Source organism: Agelaius tricolor, unplaced genomic scaffold (assembly GCF_023055355.1).
Source record: "Agelaius tricolor isolate 1412-34295 unplaced genomic scaffold, bAgeTri1.0.p SCAF_7, whole genome shotgun sequence".
NCBI lineage: Eukaryota > Metazoa > Chordata > Aves > Passeriformes > Icteridae > Agelaius > Agelaius tricolor.
The window spans coordinates 803762-821924 of record NW_027269267.1 but is presented as its reverse complement, the minus strand read 5'-3'; the positions used below and the strand labels follow the sequence as shown (position 1 = coordinate 821924).

The following is an 18163-nucleotide window of genomic DNA, read 5'->3' as shown; positions in this document are numbered from 1 at the left end:
TATTTTAGATGGAGAAGAAACCAGAGCTGATATGAGTTATGAAGTTTGAATTAGCCTTCAAAGTGCCTTTTCATGAGTGTGCACAGAGAACTTCATTGGGTTGAATGAACAGAGATTTGTATCCTCACAGGCAGTTTCAGAACTACTGCAGCTTCAGATGCTCTCCTGAGGAGCCATTAACTGCATGGCTCTGAAACCTTAGGGTTGGTTTGTGTCCTTGTGCCTGAAGAATCCCAGTGGTTTCTGGAAGCCTGTGCCTCACCCCCAAAATGCTCTTTTAGAGCATCTCCACAACCCAGATTTGCCTTTGCAGTGCTGTTTGTTCCCTCTGGGGGTGATTGCAGCTCCTGCCCGGCCTGGGGTGATGGTCCCAGTGTGGGTTATTCATTTGGGGTGATGATCCCAGTGTGGGTTATTCATTTGGGGTGATGGTCCCAGTGTGGGTTATTCATTTGGGGTGATGGTCCCTATGTGGGTTATTCATCTGGGGTGATGGTCCCTGTGTGGGTTATTCATTTGGGGTGATGGTCCCTGTGTGGGTTATTCATTTGGGGTGATGATCCCAGTGTGGGTTATTCATTTGGGGTGATGGTCCCTATGTGGGTTATTCATTTGGGGTGATGATCCCTGTGTGGGTTATTCAGCTGGGTGTGACTGATCCCTGTGTGGGTTATTCAGCCCAGCTGGGCTGTGACTGATCCCTGTGTGGGTTATTCATTTGGGGTGATGGTCCCTGTGTGGTTTATTCAGCCCAGCTGGGCTGTGACTGATCCCTGTGTGGGTTATTCATTTGGGGTGATGGTCCCTGTGTGGGTTATTCATTTGGGTGATGGTCCCTGTGTGGGTTATTCAGCCCAGCTGGCTGTGACTGATCCCTGTGTGGGTTATTCAGCCCAGCTGGCTGTGACTGATCCCTGTGTGGGTTATTCAGCCCAGCTGGGCTGTGACTGATCCCTGTGTGGGTTATTCAGCCCAGCTGGGCTGTGACTGATCCCTGTGTGGGTTATTCACCATGGGCTGTGACTGATCCCTGTGTGGGTTATTCAGCCCAGCTGGCTGTGACTGATCCCTGTGTGGGTTATTCAGCCCAGCTGGGCTGTGACTGATCCCTGTGTGGGTTATTCACCATGGGCTGTGACTGATCCCTGTGTGGGTTATTCAGCCCAGCTGGCTGTGACTGATCCCTGTGTGGGTTATTCAGCCCAGCTGGATGTGACTGATCCCTGTGTGGGTTATTCAGCTCTGACTGATCCCTGTGTGGGTTATTCAGCCCAGCTGGCTGTGACTGATCCCTGTGTGGGTTATTCAGCCCAGCTGGGCTGTGACTGATCCCTGTGTGGGTTATTCAGCCCAGCTGGCTGTGACTGATCCCTGTGTGGGTTATTCAGCCCAGCTGGGCTGTGACTGATCCCTGTGTGGGTTATTCAGCCCAGCTGGATGTGACTGATCCCTGTGTGGGTTATTCACCATGGGCTGTGACTGATCCCTGTGTGGGTTATTCAGCTCTGACTCATCCCTGTGTGGGTTATTCAGCCCAGCTGGCTGTGACTGATCCCTGTGTGGGTTATTCAGCCCAGCTGGGCTGTGACTGATCCCTGTGTGGGTTATTCAGCCCAGCTGGCTGTGACTGATCCCTGTGTGGGTTATTCACCATGGGCTGTGACTGATCCCTGTGTGGGTTATTCAGCCCAGCTGGGCTGTGACTCATCCCTGTGTGGGTTATTCAGCTGGGCTGTGACTCATCCCTGTGTGGGTTATTCAGCCCAGCTGGCTGTGACTCATCCCTGTGTGGGTTATTCAGCTGGGCTGTGACTCATCCCTGTGTGGGTTATTCAGCCCAGCTGGCTGTGACTGATCCCTGTGTGGGTTATTCAGCTGGGCTGTGACTGATCCCTGTATGGGTTATTCAGCCCAGCTGGATGTGACTGATCCCTGTGTGGGTTATTCAGCTGGGCTGTGACTGATCCCTGTGTGGGTTATTCAGCCCAGCTGGATGTGACTGATCCCTGTGTGGGTTATTCAGCCCAGCTGGCTGTGACTCATCCCTGTGTGGGTTATTCAGCCCCTTGGTGCTTTATCCCTTTTTTCCAGGCCCACCCTCAGCTGTGCCCTCCCCTTTCCCAGCCTGCTGCTCTCCCCTCTCTGCTGCAGTGGAAGTTTTGCTCTGCACTGCAGGAAAAGCACACGGACCCAGTCAAGCACAAAGTGCCTGCAGTGCTGGGATTGCCTCGGGCTGCCAGGGGCTGAGAGAGGAGGGGACCCAAATCCTGCAGGAATGAGGGATGGGTTTGCACCGGGAGGGGGAAGGAGGATGCAAATTCCAGTGGGAGGCACAGAGTCAGCAAATGGCCCGAGGCAAAGGAATTTGGCAGCAGCTCCTCTGAGGAGCCCGGGGATCCTTCCCTGCCCTGGGCTGAGCCCCCAGCTGGGGTCAGGAAAGGAATTGGGATTGGGATTGGGATTGTGCCCCTGTCCTCAGGTGATTTCCCACCTGCAGAGCTGCCCCAGGCCTGGGCCCAGCCCAGGGAGGAGCTGGAGCTGCTGCAGAGAGCCCAGAGGAGGCTCCAGGATGGGCAGAGGGATGGAGCAGCTCTGCTGGGAGGAAAGGCTGGCACAGCTGGGATTGTTCACCTGCACAGGAGAAGCTTTGGGCTGAGCTCAGGGTGGCCTTGCAGGGCCTGCAGGAGCCCCAGGAAAGCTGGAGAGAGACAATTTCCAGGGGATGCAGGGACAGCACCCAGGGAATGGCTGCCAGTGCCAGAGGGCAGGGCTGGGTGGGATCTTGGCAATGAGGAATTGTTCCCTGGCAGGGTGGGCAGGCCCTGGATCCCTGGCAGTGCCCAAGGCCAGGCTGGACACTGGGGCTGGGAGCAGCCTGGGACAGGGGAAGGTGTCCCTGCCATGGCAGGGGTGGAGCAGGACAGGTTTGACCTGACCCCAGCCATTCCATGATTCAATGATTTCAATATGGAAAGAAAAGGGAAAAAGTGTCAAGCCCTCTTGCATTGCAAGAAGTTCATTGCTGCAGAGATCTGGGTTGTTTTCAGTACAATTCCCATTTGCAGGATGTGTTTGTTAACTCTCTGACTTCCTGTGTCTGCAGGTGGATGAAAGCCAGACTGGAGAGCCAGGGTGGCTTGGTGGAGAACTGAAGGGGAAGACTGGATGGTTCCCTGCAAACTATGCAGAGAAGATCCCAGACAGTGAAGTTCCAGCCTCTGCCAAGCCCGTGGCTGTGGCCGAGCCCTCTGCTGCTCCCAAAGTGTCTGTGCAGGAAAGCTCCACCTCCCTGGGAGCTCCTGCCCCTGCAGAGGCTCCTGCAGCAGCCAACAACTGGGCAGACTTCAGCTCCACGTAGGTCTGGGGGCTCAGCCCTCAGTGCCCGGGGTCCTTGGGGGCTGGCACTGAGCACAGAGCCAGGGTGCAAACTAGAAACACTTCTGGGGAGTGCAGGGTGCTTCCTGTGGGAATCAGGGCAGGCTGCAGCCCTGTGGCCTTGGGGCTGCTCCCATCACCCCTGCCTGGCACAGCACGGGCAGGAGGCATCCCCATGTGAGGGTGTGGGCATGGGGGAAATCCCAAGGGGTTCACTTCCCTTGGAATCACAGAATCCAGGCATGCTCTGGGTTGGGAGGGACCCCAGAGCCCACCCACTGCCACCCTGCCATGGCAGGGACACCTCCCACTGTCCCAGGCTGCTCCCAGCCCCAGTGTCCAACCTGGCCTTGGGCACTGCCAGGGATGCAGGGGCAGCCCCAGCTGCTCTGGGCACCCTGTGCCAGGGCCTGCCCACCCTGCCAGGGAACAATTCCCTCCTCATCTCCCACTGAAATGTCAGTGGGAACCCATTCTCCCTTGCCCTTCCACTGCTCTCCCTAATGAACAGTCCCTGTCCAGCTCTCCTGGAGCCCCTTCAGATGCTGCCACCTCCTAAATCCCTTTCTCCTACTTTAGTTTCCACCAAGCCTCATTGAAGGTTTTCAAGTTTCCAACCTGCTTATTGTCATGTACAATATATTGTTATATACATATTGTTATATACATCTATATATATACATGTATACATATTGTTATGTACAATATATTGTTATATACACACATATATTATAAATATATACATATTGTTATGTACAATATATTGTTATATGCACACATATATATACACATATATACATATATATACATATTGTTATGTACAATATATTGTTATATACACACATATATTATAAATATATACATATTGTTATGTACAATATGCAAATGGCAGAGATGACATGAAAGGTGATTTAATTCCTGGTCACTCCATTAGTAAAACTGATGGAATTGGAACATGTGCCCATCCCTGGGTGTCTTAATACATTGGGCACTTTTATCAACTGCAATTCCTTCTCCTTTGACCATGAAATCCATATTTACAAACTGATATCTCAATGGGAGGCCCTGGCACTCCTGACACAGCTGGGGCTGCCCCTGCATCCCTGGCAGTGCCCAAGGCCAGGCTGGGCACTGGGGCTGGGAGCACCTGGGACAGTGGGAGGTGTCCCTGCCATGGCAGGGGTGGCACTGGGTGGGCTCCAAGGTCCAAACTCAAACCATTCCATGATCCTGTGTCTAAAGGAAAGGGATGTGAGAGGTCAGTGATATGCAGGGGGAAGATTTCAAACCAGTTTTGGAAAGAATTATTAATTATTTTTATTTCTCTTTCCACTGTGCATAATGCAGCCTGCACTGCTTGAACTTCTGTTTGTAGGGACACAGCTAAGAATTGAGATAAAAACCTGTGTGGGGGTTGCCTTTGAAAGTGAAGTTTTGGCTAACCAGTGTTCAGTTGCACCTGGAGTTAAGGTGCTGAATATCACGGAAAAGAAATTCATGTAGAGCGTTGAAATATTTGTTCTGTGTGAATTTTTTTGTTCCTACTGTTCAAACCAGTAGGAATCACACCATTCTTTTCTTTTTCTTTCCAGCTGGCCATCAAACAGCAGTGAGAAGGCAGAGAGTGATAACTGGGATGCCTGGGCAGCTCAGCCCTCGCTGACCGTGCCCAGCGCGGGGCAGCTGCGGCAGCGCTCGGCCTTCACCCCTGCCACTGTCACCGGCTCCTCCCCGTCCCCTGTGCTGGGCCAGGTGAGCTCCTGGCCTCGCCCCTGCTCGCAGCACAGGCACACGGTGCTCTGCAAGTGGGGTTCAAGTCCAACTGCTAACCAGTTTGCATCTGGAATAATGGAGAATTATTATTATTAGAGTAACATTATTATTAGTGTTGTGTGTCAAGAAGGAGTAATTTCACATGTCACAAAAGATATGAAAATATCCAATAGAAATATTGAAAAAACTACAAACTACAAAAGAAGTTAAAATATCCAATAGAAATATTGAAAAAACTACAAACTACAAAAGATATGAAAATATCCAATAGAAATATTTAAAAAAGCACAAATTACAAAAGATATTAAAATATCCAATAGCAATATTAGGAAAAGTACAAACTACAAAAGATAATAAAATATCCAATAGAAATATTGAAAAAAGCACAAATTACAAAAGATATTAAAATATCCGATAGAAATATTGAAAAAAGCACAAACTGCAAAAGATGTGAAAATATCCAATAGAAATATTAGGAAAAGTACAAACTACAAAAGATATTAAAATATCCCATAGAAATATTGAAAAAAGCACAAACTACAAAAGATATTAAAATATCCAGTGGAAATATTGGGAAACGTACAAACTACAAAAGGCTTGGAGAGCAAAGGGGGATCCTTGCCTGTGCATTGAAGTACTCACCTGACAGGACATAGTGAGCACCTCCAGGAGGGGTGGCAGGGATTGTCCCACCTGCAGAGCTGCCCCAGCCCAGGGAGGAGCTGGAGCTGCTGCAGAGAGCCCAGAGGAGGCTCCAGGATGGGCAGAGGGATGGAGCAGCTCTGCTGGGAGGAAAGGCTGGCACAGCTGGGATTGTTCACCTGCACAGGAGAAGCTTTGGGCTGAGCTCAGGGTGGCCTTGCAGGGCCTGCAGGAGCCCCAGGAAAGCTGGAGAGAGACAATTTCCAGGGGATGTAGGGACAGCACCCAGGGAATGGCTGCCAGTGCCAGAGGGCAGGGCTGGATGGGATCTTGGCCATGAGGAATTGTTCCCTGGCAGGGTGGGCAGGCCCTGGCACAGGGTGCCCAGAGCAGCTGGGGCTGCCCCTGCATCCCTGGCAGTGCCCAAGGCCAGGCTGGGCACTGGGGACAGTGGGAGGTGTCCCTGCCATGGCAGGGGTGGCTCTGGGTGGGCTCTGGGGTCCCTCCCAATCCAGGCCATTCTATGGATCTCTGGGGCAACATGTGGGGCAGGATTTAACACAGAACAGTTTCTGGTTTGCTGGTCTGGGATGGCTTTTTTGGATTTTGGTGGTCCAGGTTTTGAGTCAGTTCCTTGGGGCTTTCTTCACTCCCATGACAGCCTCACTCCCAAGGGGGTTAAGTGGAAAAGCAATGGCAAAGCTTCCCAGCTGAATTCTGTCCCTCTCTTCAGGCATCTCCTTTTCCTCAGTGGAACAACAAACTCTTCCTGGGAGCTCCTGTGTTCTGGGAAGTGCTGAATATCTACCTCAGAGCAAAAAGAAATTGCAATGTGCCATGAATAAAGTGCAGCAAAGCATCATTTTCCATAAAATGGCCTAGAAGTCCTGCCAAAGCAGCTTCACAAGGGTTTATTGCATGTGTGTCTTAAATCAAAGTGATTAATTTAATCTTGCATTGCATTGATGATGTGTTGACAGACAGAAATGCAGGAGGGCTGTAACCATTTCTGGAATTACTTTGCAAGTTTAACTGATGCTTTAGCTGAGAGATCTGTTGCTGTCTAAGCAGCCTGAGGATATCATTCCCTAAGCAGCTTTCTTGCTGAAGGGGGAGCATGACTGACTCCTGGTTTCCTTTCTGAAGGGTGAAAAAGTGGAGGGGCTTCAGGCCCAGGCTCTGTATCCCTGGAGAGCAAAGAAGGACAACCACCTGAACTTCAACAAGAACGACGTGATCACCGTGCTGGAGCAGCAGGACATGTGGTGGTTTGGGGAGGTGCAGGGCCACAAGGGCTGGTTCCCCAAATCCTATGTCAAGCTCATCTCAGGCCCCATTAGGAAATCCACAAGGTATTTTGTTTGCTTCTCCTGTCCTTCACTTCTGTGCTGGGGTAGAAGGAAATTGGAAGAGATGCACACTTGAATTTTAGAGTTTTACCCTGTAAAAGGGACTCTGGTTTTATCTGGAGGGTTTTGACTTCCAATCCTGAAAACTTAAGAAATTTTCAATTTTGTAATTGAGAATTTAAGAAATAATAATAATAAGATAAGGAAATTAAGACTAATTTTAATAATAAGATAAGAAAATAAGAATTTAAGAAATAAGAAAACTGACCTCAATAAGAATAATAGGAAAGTAAGAATAAGAAAACTGACCTCAGTTCTCTTTGGGTCTTGCCTCACCAACAAAAGATAATTAACCTTCTTCATTTTATGTGACTTGCAACTGAAAAATGAGTGTATTGGACTTTCTGAAGTGCAGCTGTATAAGTCACAGCTCCTCTCTGCCCAAAATTAAAGCTATTCCTCAAATCTAAATCACTTCTCATTATTCTTGGAGGATTAAACGTTTAAAATCTCTTTTTTTTGTATTGTAAAGGCAGCATTAGCATTAGGAATACAAATGAGAATGATTTTAGATCATTTTTTTCCTGAGGAAAAAGAGGAAAAAAAGTTCTGTATTTAAGGCAGTTGTTTAAGTGTGAGCATGGCAGAGCACTGGATTCAAAGCTTTATTTTGCACATTTATTTTGCACTGTCTCTTCTTTTAAAACCCAGGGAGTTGCTTGGGGGTGCAGGTGCATTTTATATTTGAAGTATAATAATAATTTTTCTGAAGAGATTGAATTTCTTAAATAACCATTATTTTCTTCTAAAGCATGGATTCTGGTTCCTCAGAAAGTCCTGCTAGTCTGAAAAGAGTAGCATCCCCAGCAGCCAAGGCAGCAGGGTCAGGGGAAGGTGAGTCCTGGCTGCCCTGGCAGCTCTTGCTCTGCATTGAACACAAGAACTCTGCTTTCTTTGCCAAAATCAGGAGCCAGATTGGGCTCTTCAAGTGCTGTTAAAATCCAAACACGAATCAGTTTGCTTCTGGAATAATTAAGAATTATTATTATTATTATTATTATTATTATTATTATTATTATTATTATTATTATTAGAGTAACAGTTTATGTGTGTTGTGTATCGAGAAGGAATAATTTCACATATCACAAAAGATATGAAAATATAAGATAGAAATATTGGGAAAATTACCAACTACAAATGATATGAAAATAACCAATAGAAATATTGGGAAAAGTACAAACTGCAAACAATATTAAAATAACCAATAGAAATATTGGGAAAAGTACAAACTACAAAAGATATGAAAATATCCAATAGAAATATTGGAAGAAGTGCAAACTACAAAAAATACTAAAATATCCAATAGAAATATTGGGGAAAGTACAAACTGCAGAAGATGAAAATATCCAATAGAAATAGTGAAAAAAGTACAAACTGCAAAAGATATGAAAATATGCAATAGAAATATTGGGGAAAGTACAAACTACAAAAGATATGAAAATATATTTTGTAGTTTGTACTTCTTCCAATATTTCTATTTTTTTGCCATTATTTTGGTAACATTTTCTGATCTAGAATGGGTTTTCCCAGAGGGCCAAAAAAGCACATCTGTCCATGGTGTCAGGAATTGTTAAATATTTTAATTTCCCCCAAAGCTCATTGCCAGTGTTTCATTAGAGCTCCTAATGAAGGCAGTGACATCACTTAGGGAATCCTGGGATCCTTCTGGGCAGCTCCATTTCAAAGCTGGAGCCTGGGCACAGACTCAGAATTCACAGATATTTTTCTGAAGGGTTTTAGAAGGGGAATTCCTGGCTGCTGCCACCCTTCAGCTGGAGGGGAATGTCCCCACCTGAGCTGCCTTAATCCCCTGCAGTGCAGAGGCAGCTGCAGGTTCATTAAATCACAGGCAGAGGAGATCAATGAATTAAATGCAGGTTACAGGTGAACATTGGTGTGTGGTCCCTGCTGCACCCCTGAAGGTCCTAACTGCAATTCCAGGTACACTTTTGGGGACATTTACATTGAATTTGTGTCTGGCCTGAGCACCACAGAAACTAAAAGGAGGGGGCAGCAGAGAAAAGGGAAATAATCAGTTATTTCCAAGTCCAGCTGCTCTGCTCAGTGGTTATTCCATAGAATCCCAGCTGGTTTGGGTTGGAAGGGGCTTGAATTAAAGATCACCTTGTTCTGGTTTTCCTGGTGTTTGAGGAGAGGGAATTATGGGCATGCAGAGTCTTGTGCCAGGTGGGATATCTCAGGTGTTGTGTTTGTATTAAAAATGAACACAGCTTTAGTTTAAACACTTCAAAAAAGCTGTGGTTTTGGGAACCAATAGAGCAGGGATTTAACATCTTCTGTGGAGGAGGTTGAAGAAAAGCTCACGTGCAGAAGGTGATTTATAAGGTGTGTGCACTTTGCATCCCAAGCTCTGAAAATCCCACTCATCAGCACAGCCCAGAAAGCACTGGGAAACATGTTTAATATCTAAGGGAATGATTTATGTACATTTAAATGATTAAAATGTACATAAAATATGTACATAACAATATATATATATGTACATAAAATTAAAATAGTAAATTATATACAAACCCCGAGGCAGCCTTTTGATAGATCCTATTCAGTTCTGATAAATACCATTTTATTCATTAAATATTGATGTTTCTGTGAGCAATAAAGAATAATTTTTCCTTCTGCCTAGCCCTGACATTACTGAGGTTTGGCAGGGGATCCCTGGGGGTTTCTCAGGACTTTTCCATTTTATATTTATCTATTGATGCTGTATATTTATTTACTGATGCTGCATTTCCCTTTTGCAGAGTACATTGCCATGTACACCTACGAGAGCTCGGAGCAGGGGGACCTCACTTTCCAACAAGGTGACCTGATCCTGGTGACAAAGAAAGATGGTGACTGGTGGACGGGAACGCTGGGTGATAAATCAGGAGTTTTCCCATCTAATTATGTGAGACTCAAAGATTCTGAGGTAGAGAAATGTTTTCTTTGGGGTTGTAGTGCTAGCTGCAGGGCAGGGCGTGGTAGGGGAAATGAAAATGCTTTGCAGGTTTACTGTCTGAGACTGCAAAAATCACAAATACAACTGTACAAACAATATGTACAACATATATTAATATATATATATATATATACAATATATACACAATATATATAACAACATATATACAAACACATATATACAAACAATATATACAACATATATTAACATATATTTACAATATATACAACATATATTAACATGTATACAAACATATGTATACAATATATATACAATATATATAACAATATATATAAACAATATATACAACATATACTAACATATATACAAATATATATAATATATATACAATATATTTAACAATATATATACAAATAATATATACAACAAATATTAACATATATACAAACAATATATACAACATATATACAATATATATAACAATATATACAAACAATATATACAACATATATACAAACAATATATACAACATATATTAACATATGTACATATATATACAATATATACACAATATATATAACAACATATATACAAACAATATATACAATATATAGTAACATATATACAAACATATATATACCGTATATATACAATATATATAACAACATATACAACTATACTAAACAATTACAATAACAACTATATTTGTTGCATTTTACAACTTAATTTTATAAATATCTTGGGGCATCATCCATGACAATAATGCCAACATCAGTAGTGCACTTGGCAGTTTTTTAGACACTGATCAGGACAGCCAAGATTGTTTTATTGTCCTGGTAAGTTTTTAATGCCTGAGCTGTATCTTACTGCCATTATTTAAAAAAACCCCAAATCTACCCAGTAATATTTCAGTCTGTTACATTTTTCCCTATAATTTCTTCCAATCAAGAACAAATTTTGCACCAAAACTTTGCTAACTACTGTATTTATTTGTCAGATTTTGACTGAGTAATAGAGGTTCTGTTTAATCTCTTTTTATCTTGAAATAATTCCATAGAACACATCCTCGTTGGGGTTTTTCTGGGGTTTTTTGCTTTCTTTTTAGGCATTTTAAAGAGAGATGTTCTCTCATTTATATGGCTTGAGAGGATAATTTATCTCCCAGTAGGAATTAGGTTGGATTCAGAGTTGGGTACATGACTGATTTCTTGATGAGAAGGATTCTGGTTTATATCTCTGAATAATGGGGGGTTAAAGATAAATGAATAAAAATCAGTGGATTTTGGGGGATTTGGGTGGTAAATCTGAAAGACTGGAGCACAGACCTGGGCAGAGTCAGTCCTTGAAGCCATTCCTGCTGCTGGAAAAGCCAGAGGATAAAAGCTGCAGTGAAATTCAGCTGCAGGAAACCTTTCAAGAGGAAATTTCTGCAGTGTCAGGAAGTTCCAGCAACATCCTCTGGGCCAGGATTAAAATCCTTGTGGTTAGTGATGTTTGGTATTGCAGTCTAGAGGATTGGGGCACTGCTGGCAAATCCCTGTGCAGAGCTCAGGTGTTCAGTTCTGAGTCTCCTTCTTGACAGAGAGGTCATTTTGGGGTTTGTGGATTAAAACCCTTGCAGTTAGTGATGGTTGGTATTGCAGTCCTTGGAGAGGTGGGATTGGGGCACTGCTGGTGTGCAGAGCTCAGGTGTTCAGTTCCCTTTGCTCAGAGAGCTCACTTTGGGGTTTCTGTCACCCAGCCTGCTGGGGCTGCACCAGCTCAGTGCACTTCACCCAGAGCTGCTCCAAATGCCCTTTGTGCTGGTGAAAATCCCACCTTCAGCTCAGATCTGGGTGAGAGAGGGAGGAAGAAGCACAGAGCAGGTGGAGCCCTGCTCTGGGATGTTTTTCCATGCCAGGGGTCCTGCAGGACACAGACCTGCCTCCAAGTGGGGCACTGGGTTTTGCTCCCCAGCCTGCTCCCAGAGGCAGTTTTTGCAGAGGATTTCAGAGTCCTGGCTCTCTGGAATCTCACTCTCTCACACTCACATGTGCTGCTGTGCTTGGACAGCTGCCTGGGCTGGAAAATGTTCTGAAAAGAGGAATAATTTCATGTGTTCTGCACTACTGACAGAACCAAAGAAAAGCAGGGGTGATCTTTCAGCAGCAAGGGCAGAGTTTCTAGAAATGACTCAAAATCTCAATGGTTTTTACAGCTGAAAAATTTTTTAAATTTGTTCTTCTGTGCCCATTCACATCAGGGTGCTAAAACAAACCATTCCCTGTTCCTTCAAGCTTCAGTTTATTAAAAAAGTGGGAAAGTCTTTGTTCTTCAGAGGAACAATGGCCCATTCTGAGGCTGTTCCTTAGGGGAAGGATGGATCGAGGGTTTATTCTGGGCACATCCCTCTGTGGGGATGGCTTGGAAGCACAACAATTTCAAGACATCTGATTATAAAACTTTGCATAGGGGTTCAGAAAATAATCCCTGAATGGATCAAGCTGGGGTTTGGAGTGTCCTGTGTAGAGCACAATTGGCAAGTCCTTGCTGGGGATTGTTAAATTGACAGAGCAGGTTCTGCTCTGCTGGCTCAGGAGACTTCATCACTTGTCACAAAGTGCCCTCAGGGAGTGTCCCAGGTGTGCAGGGACAGGCTCTGTCCTCACTGCTGTGTTTTCTCTCAGCTGGAGGAATAGGAAAAGCTTCTCCCTCTCCTGAGTGGGCCAGAAATGGGCACCATCCTAAATGTGTTATTGATGAATTCAGTTATTTCTTGTGCTGTAGGACTTTCCCATGTGTCCCTTCTGCTTTGCACTGAGGATTCAGAGAATCCTCAAAGACAATTCAGACTCAGTGTGATCAAGGTGGTTCTGGAATTTCTATTTTAAAATCACCTCTTCTGTTTCCCAGTAAAGGCAATGTCCCAGCCTTTGGTGTGTCCATGTGCCTCTAATCCAGCAGCATGGGTGTGACCAAGGCATGCCTGGGAGGAGAGGCTGCTCTGGAGATCCTGCTCTTGTTCTGGAGAGGTTTCTGTGGAGGTCCAGCTCTTGTTCTGGAGAGGTTTCTGTGGAGGTCCAGCTCTTGTTCTGGAGAGGTTTCTGTGGAGGTCCAGCTCTTGTTCTGGAGAGGTTTCTCTGGAGCTCCTGCTCTTGTTCTGGAGAGGTTTCTCTGGAGCTCCTGCTCTTGTTCTGGAGAGGTTTCTGTGGAGGTCCAGCTCTTGTTCTGGAGAGGTTTCTGTGGAGGTCCTGCTCTTGTTCTGGAGAGGTTTCTGGAGATCCTGCTCTTGTTCTGGAGAGGTTTCTGTGGAGGTCCAGCTCTTGTTCTGGAGAGGTTTCTGGAGATCCTGCTCTTGTTCTGGAGAGGTTTCTCTGGAGCTCCTGCTCTTGTTCTGGAGAGGTTTCTGGAGATCCTGCTCTTGTTCTGGAGAGGTTTCTCTGGAGGTCCAGCACGTGTTCTCTGCTGAGGAGGGCAGAGGGTGTTCCTCTGCCAGAAACACTTCCCAGAGCAGGAGGAGTTCCTGGTCCAGCCTGGTCCATCCCCCTCTGTGGGGCTGTCAGGGCCATGTCCCCCTGTCCCCAGCCCCACTGTGGGGGTGTTGAACTGCTCCCCTCACCCTGCACATGCTCTGGGGACAGGGCTGAGCCTGGCTTTGCAAGGACACCACAATTCCTGCCCCTGGGGGCTCTCCTGGGGCCCTGCTCACAGGGCAGGCTGGGGATCTGGGGACAGTCAAAGGAGTGAGGGAGGAGAGGAGGATCTGCTGCACCTGTGGGGTGCAAATGTAATAATGTGTGACAGGAAAGGAGCTCTGAGACATCCAGGCAAGCTGAAGATGTACCTGCAAATCCATTTTATAGGTGGCTCACTGCCAGCACAGGGGTTTGAGGGGCCCTTTTCTCTCAGCCCTGAGCTGTTCTTCAGTTACTCCTCAGTTTCATTCCTGCCAGAATCCCCAAGTTTTCAAACCTCATTTGACAGGGAGAATGTGGAGGAGGAAGAAACTGTTCTTTTCCTCACAGGAATGAGGATTCTGAGGAGGCCTTCAGGTGGTTTGATGTTGGCTCCAAGTTTGTGAGTGAGGAGGGTCCTGAAGGTGCAGTAGAGGGAGGTGGAAGTGTTGAAGGCAAGGGGATTTTATGGCTCCCCAACATTCCTGGCCACAGTCCAGTTTAGATTAAAGTTGCTGTTTTCCACCTCAGACCTCTTTCTGCAGGACAGAAAACTGTCAGTGGCCTGGGAGGAGACTGCAGGGATTATTTAGGGCCAGGAGCTGGACTGATGTCAGGTTCTGCTGCATTTCTGGTGGCTCTTCAAAGGCTTTGCTTCCCAATCCCTTGGGTGCAGATGTTCATCCCTCACCTCAGCCTGTCTGGGTGCAGGGAGCTGCCCAGGAATATTTGCAATCCAGCAATTTGGAGGGATGGAAACTCCTGTTGTTGTTTCAGCTCAGCCCCACAGAATTCCCATTCTGCAGATACATGGATCTGCAATCACAAATGGGATCTCCTTTGGAATGGCACATGGGATCTCCTTTGGGATTGCACATGGGATCTCCTTTGGGATTGCACATGGGATCTCTTTTGGGATTAAAATGGGATCTCTTTTGGTATCGCACATGGGATCTCTTTTGGAATTGCAGATGGGATCTCCTTTGGGATTACAAATGGGATCTCCTTTGGGATTGTAACTGGGATCTCCTTTGGAATTGCAAATGGGATCTCCTTTGGGATTACAAATGGGATCTCCTTTGGGATTAAAATGGGATCTCTTTTGGGATTGCATATGGGATCTCTTTTGGGATTGCACATGGGATCTCCTTTGGAATTGCAAATGGGATCTCCTTTGGGATTGTAACTGGGATCTCCTTTGGGATTGTAACTGGGATCTCCTTTGGGATTACAAATGGGATCTCCTTTGGGATTACAAATGGGATCTCCTTTGGAATTGTAACTGGGATCTCCTTTGGGATTGTAACTGGGATCTCCTTTGGGATTACAAATGGGATCTCCTTTGGGATTACAAATGGGATCTCCTTTGGTATCTGCAGCCCCTGAAAAGGACTAAAAGTCTGCACTTCTGCATTAGCAAACCATCCACTTCATGCTTGGTATTTATTCCCAGATGTTTATTGCCATCTGAAATATTAAGGATTTCTGTAAGAATAGAATTTCCTGTGAGTTTTTGACTCACATGTTTGTTGAGTGAAGCTTTGTAAATCATTTTCATGTACTGGAGAAAGAAACCTGATTGTTAAACTTGCCTCTTGTTCTCCATTTCAAGGCTCCAGGAGCAGCTGGGAAAACAGGAAGCTTAGGGAAGAAACCTGGTGAGTCAAATATTGTGGCAGCACCTTCTCTCTGTTCTTAAGTGTTCAATTCAATGGCAACAAAACCTTTTCCATGAAAATAGAGTGTATGCTCTTGGTCATCTTGGAGTGGTTTGCACTGATGAAAACGATTATCAAATAACTGGAATAAATGCAGTTAATAAATAATGTAAATGTAATAAAAGAATTCATCCTCTAATCATTCTAGTGTGTCAATCACTAAATAACATGTAGCTAGAGAATGAAAATCTGCTTGCTCAGAGGTGGATGTGAACTTCCTGCTGGATTGCTCAGAGAGCAGTGGGAGCCATTGCCCCTTGTCCCCAGCCCCTCTCCAGGTTCCTTAGCAGCAGACAGGAGGAGGAATTTGTCATTAAATACAGCAGGTCCTGGCAGGGGAGTGGGAGGTTTAAACAGAGAAAAGCCAGGAGCAGAGTCAGGGCTGGGTGAGGGCAAACAGGGAGGAGTTGGGCTGGGAACTGGCTCTGCTGAGAGGGGCAGGGCTGGGTGGGACACTGGCAATGGGGAATTGTTCCTGGCAGGGTGGGCTGGCAGTGCCCAAGGCCAGGCTGGACACTGGGGACAGTGGGAGGTGTCCCTGCCATGGCAGGGTGGCCCTGGGTGGGATTTAGGGTCCTTCCCAACCCAAACCATCCCATGACTCCATTCCATGACTCCATGGCTGTGTGTGCTGACCCCAGGTCCAGTTTAAAGCCCCTTTGTCACTCCAGACCTTCCATCCCTGCCTGGCTGCCCTGTCCCTCCTGAGGGAGGTTCTGCTGTTCTGTGTTCTCTGCAGGGCCCTTGGATTGCTCCTCATGCTGCTCATTTGTGTCTCAGTTGCTCCTCTGATCGTTTTTCATGTTCCTACTGGTGCTTTCATTCTAAACCTCACATCAGTCATTGATCCTTTCCACGCTGGCCTTCACCTCCCTGCCCCAAAGCCTCCCTTGTTCCCAGCCCTGCAGGGTTTGTGGGTGCCTGTGCCTGCAGCTGCCCTGGGAATGAATCCCTGAGGGCTGAGACTGCCCTGGCTCCCTCAGGAAGGCTCAGCAGCCCCAGCCCACTCTGGCTGTGTTAAAGGTGCCCCCCTGAACCTGCACCTGGCCTGGGGACAGGGCTGAGCCTGGCTCTGGGAGGGCACCCGAGTTCTGCAGCTGCACTGGCTCCAAAGCTGGGCTGCCTGTGGGGACCAGAACTGTTCCAAAGCACTGGGGGCAGAGGAAGCTCCAGCACAGCTTGGGTTAATTCCCTGGAACTGTCAGCCCCCAGCTCCTGGCCTGGGAGGGAACAGAGATTTCCAAGGAAATCCTCTTTGCTGCATGGGAAAAATATTCCTGTTGGGGCCAGGTGTGAGAAATTCTCTGCCAGCCTTGACTTGCACCTCTGGGTGCAGCTTCAATATTTTGTCATTGGTGTCTCCTCTCCTTAGGGAGCCAAGTGTAAAGATGGATTTACTGGAAAATAGAAATAATAAAATAATAGCACTGCATTTTAAGAGCTGTGCTATTATTATTATTATTATTATTATTATTATTATTATTATTATTATTCTCTATTTCAAACATTTTTCATCTCCTACCACAGAGCTGCTGCACCTCTGGTTTATTACTTTTTTATTCTCTGAACCTCTCATTTATTTTCCAGTTAGCACATGTATTCATGGAAATACATAAATCTATAACAATTTTATGGAAAAGAATGGCACAATATTATAGCAGCAGAATTAATGTTGGATAGAATGTGCTCAGATTTTTTTCAGATTAACCTTTTCTTTCCTCCTCTGCTTCAACAGAAATTGCCCAAGTTATTGCCTCTTACACAGCAACAGGCCCAGAACAGCTGACTCTTGCTCCTGGCCAGTTGATTCTCATCAGGAAGAAGAATCCAGGTGGTTGGTGGGAAGGAGAGCTCCAAGTTAGTTCCTTTTTTTGTTTCCTAGTAAAATCCCATTTTAAAAAATGGTTTTTAGTAGCTCAGAATGCCGAATGTGTCAATGAGAAATAAATGTGACAATGCTGTGCAGTGCAGGAGGTGCCAATAAAACCCAAAAAACCCAAAAACCCTTCCAGGAGCTGCCAGCCCTGCCAGGCCTGGCCTGGGGGCAGCAGGAGCTCAGCAGGGAGGGCCCAGGGCTGCTCTGGACCCTCCCAGGTGATTCTGAGAGCAGAATTTGACCATTTGGGCCCCCTGAAGGAGGCTCTGGTTGCTTTGAGGCTTTTAGCAGGAAATTTGGGGTGGAACAATGCCATGGATTTATTTGTGCAGGGCAGTTCTCTGACTAATTCAGTTCTTTTTAACTCTTTGTGCCCTTTTTGCCTTTCCTGGTGGTATTTTTTTCATCTTTTGTGGAGAAATCCTTTTCCAGGGTTCCTTTGGGGTTTTCTCTCACTAACCTTGGGGCTGTTGGTAACTCTGAGCTTTAAAGAGTCTCCATTAAATGTATTTGAAGACAGAAAAGAAACTTCCCTGGGCAAGAGCTGCCACAGTTACCACTGAGCAGCTGCTGGGAGGCTCTGAAACAATTCAATTTTGGTTGTGTAAATACTCAGATGTAATTTGGGTGCTTTAATGTCTTACATGTGGTTTCACAATTGGGTTTTATTTTGTTAGCAATCCCTGACTGTTCTTTTTATTCTCCTGCTCCACACGTGGGGTCAGAGTGAAGGGAAAATAAGGCAAATGTTTTTAGCATTAAGTATTTAAGCATTAATGCAGTGTTCAGAAGTATCT

General features: G+C 45.9%; 2 protein-coding genes across 5 annotated transcripts in view; one reads left to right on the top strand and one right to left on the bottom strand.

Annotated features, from left to right (window-relative positions):
- The window catches only part of ITSN1 (intersectin 1), a 114999-nt gene that overhangs the window by 70802 nt on the left and 26034 nt on the right, over positions 1-18163 (top strand). For all 4 annotated transcript variants that reach the window (XM_071430053.1, XM_071430051.1, XM_071430050.1 and 1 more), the window contains 7 exons: positions 3104-3354; positions 4968-5127; positions 6937-7142; positions 7951-8033; positions 9962-10128; positions 15385-15430; positions 17226-17347. In XM_071430053.1, coding sequence (XP_071286154.1) covers positions 3104-3354; positions 4968-5127; positions 6937-7142; positions 7951-8033; positions 9962-10128; positions 15385-15430; positions 17226-17347 — 1035 coding nt within the window. The remainder of the gene's footprint in view (positions 1-3103; positions 3355-4967; positions 5128-6936; positions 7143-7950; positions 8034-9961; positions 10129-15384; positions 15431-17225; positions 17348-18163) is intronic.
- The window catches only part of IFNAR1 (interferon alpha and beta receptor subunit 1), a 116061-nt gene continuing 101557 nt past the window's right edge, over positions 3660-18163 (bottom strand). The window contains exon 12 of the transcript XR_011679653.1: positions 3660-3719. The gene's annotated coding sequence lies outside the window, so the exon portion shown is untranslated. The remainder of the gene's footprint in view (positions 3720-18163) is intronic.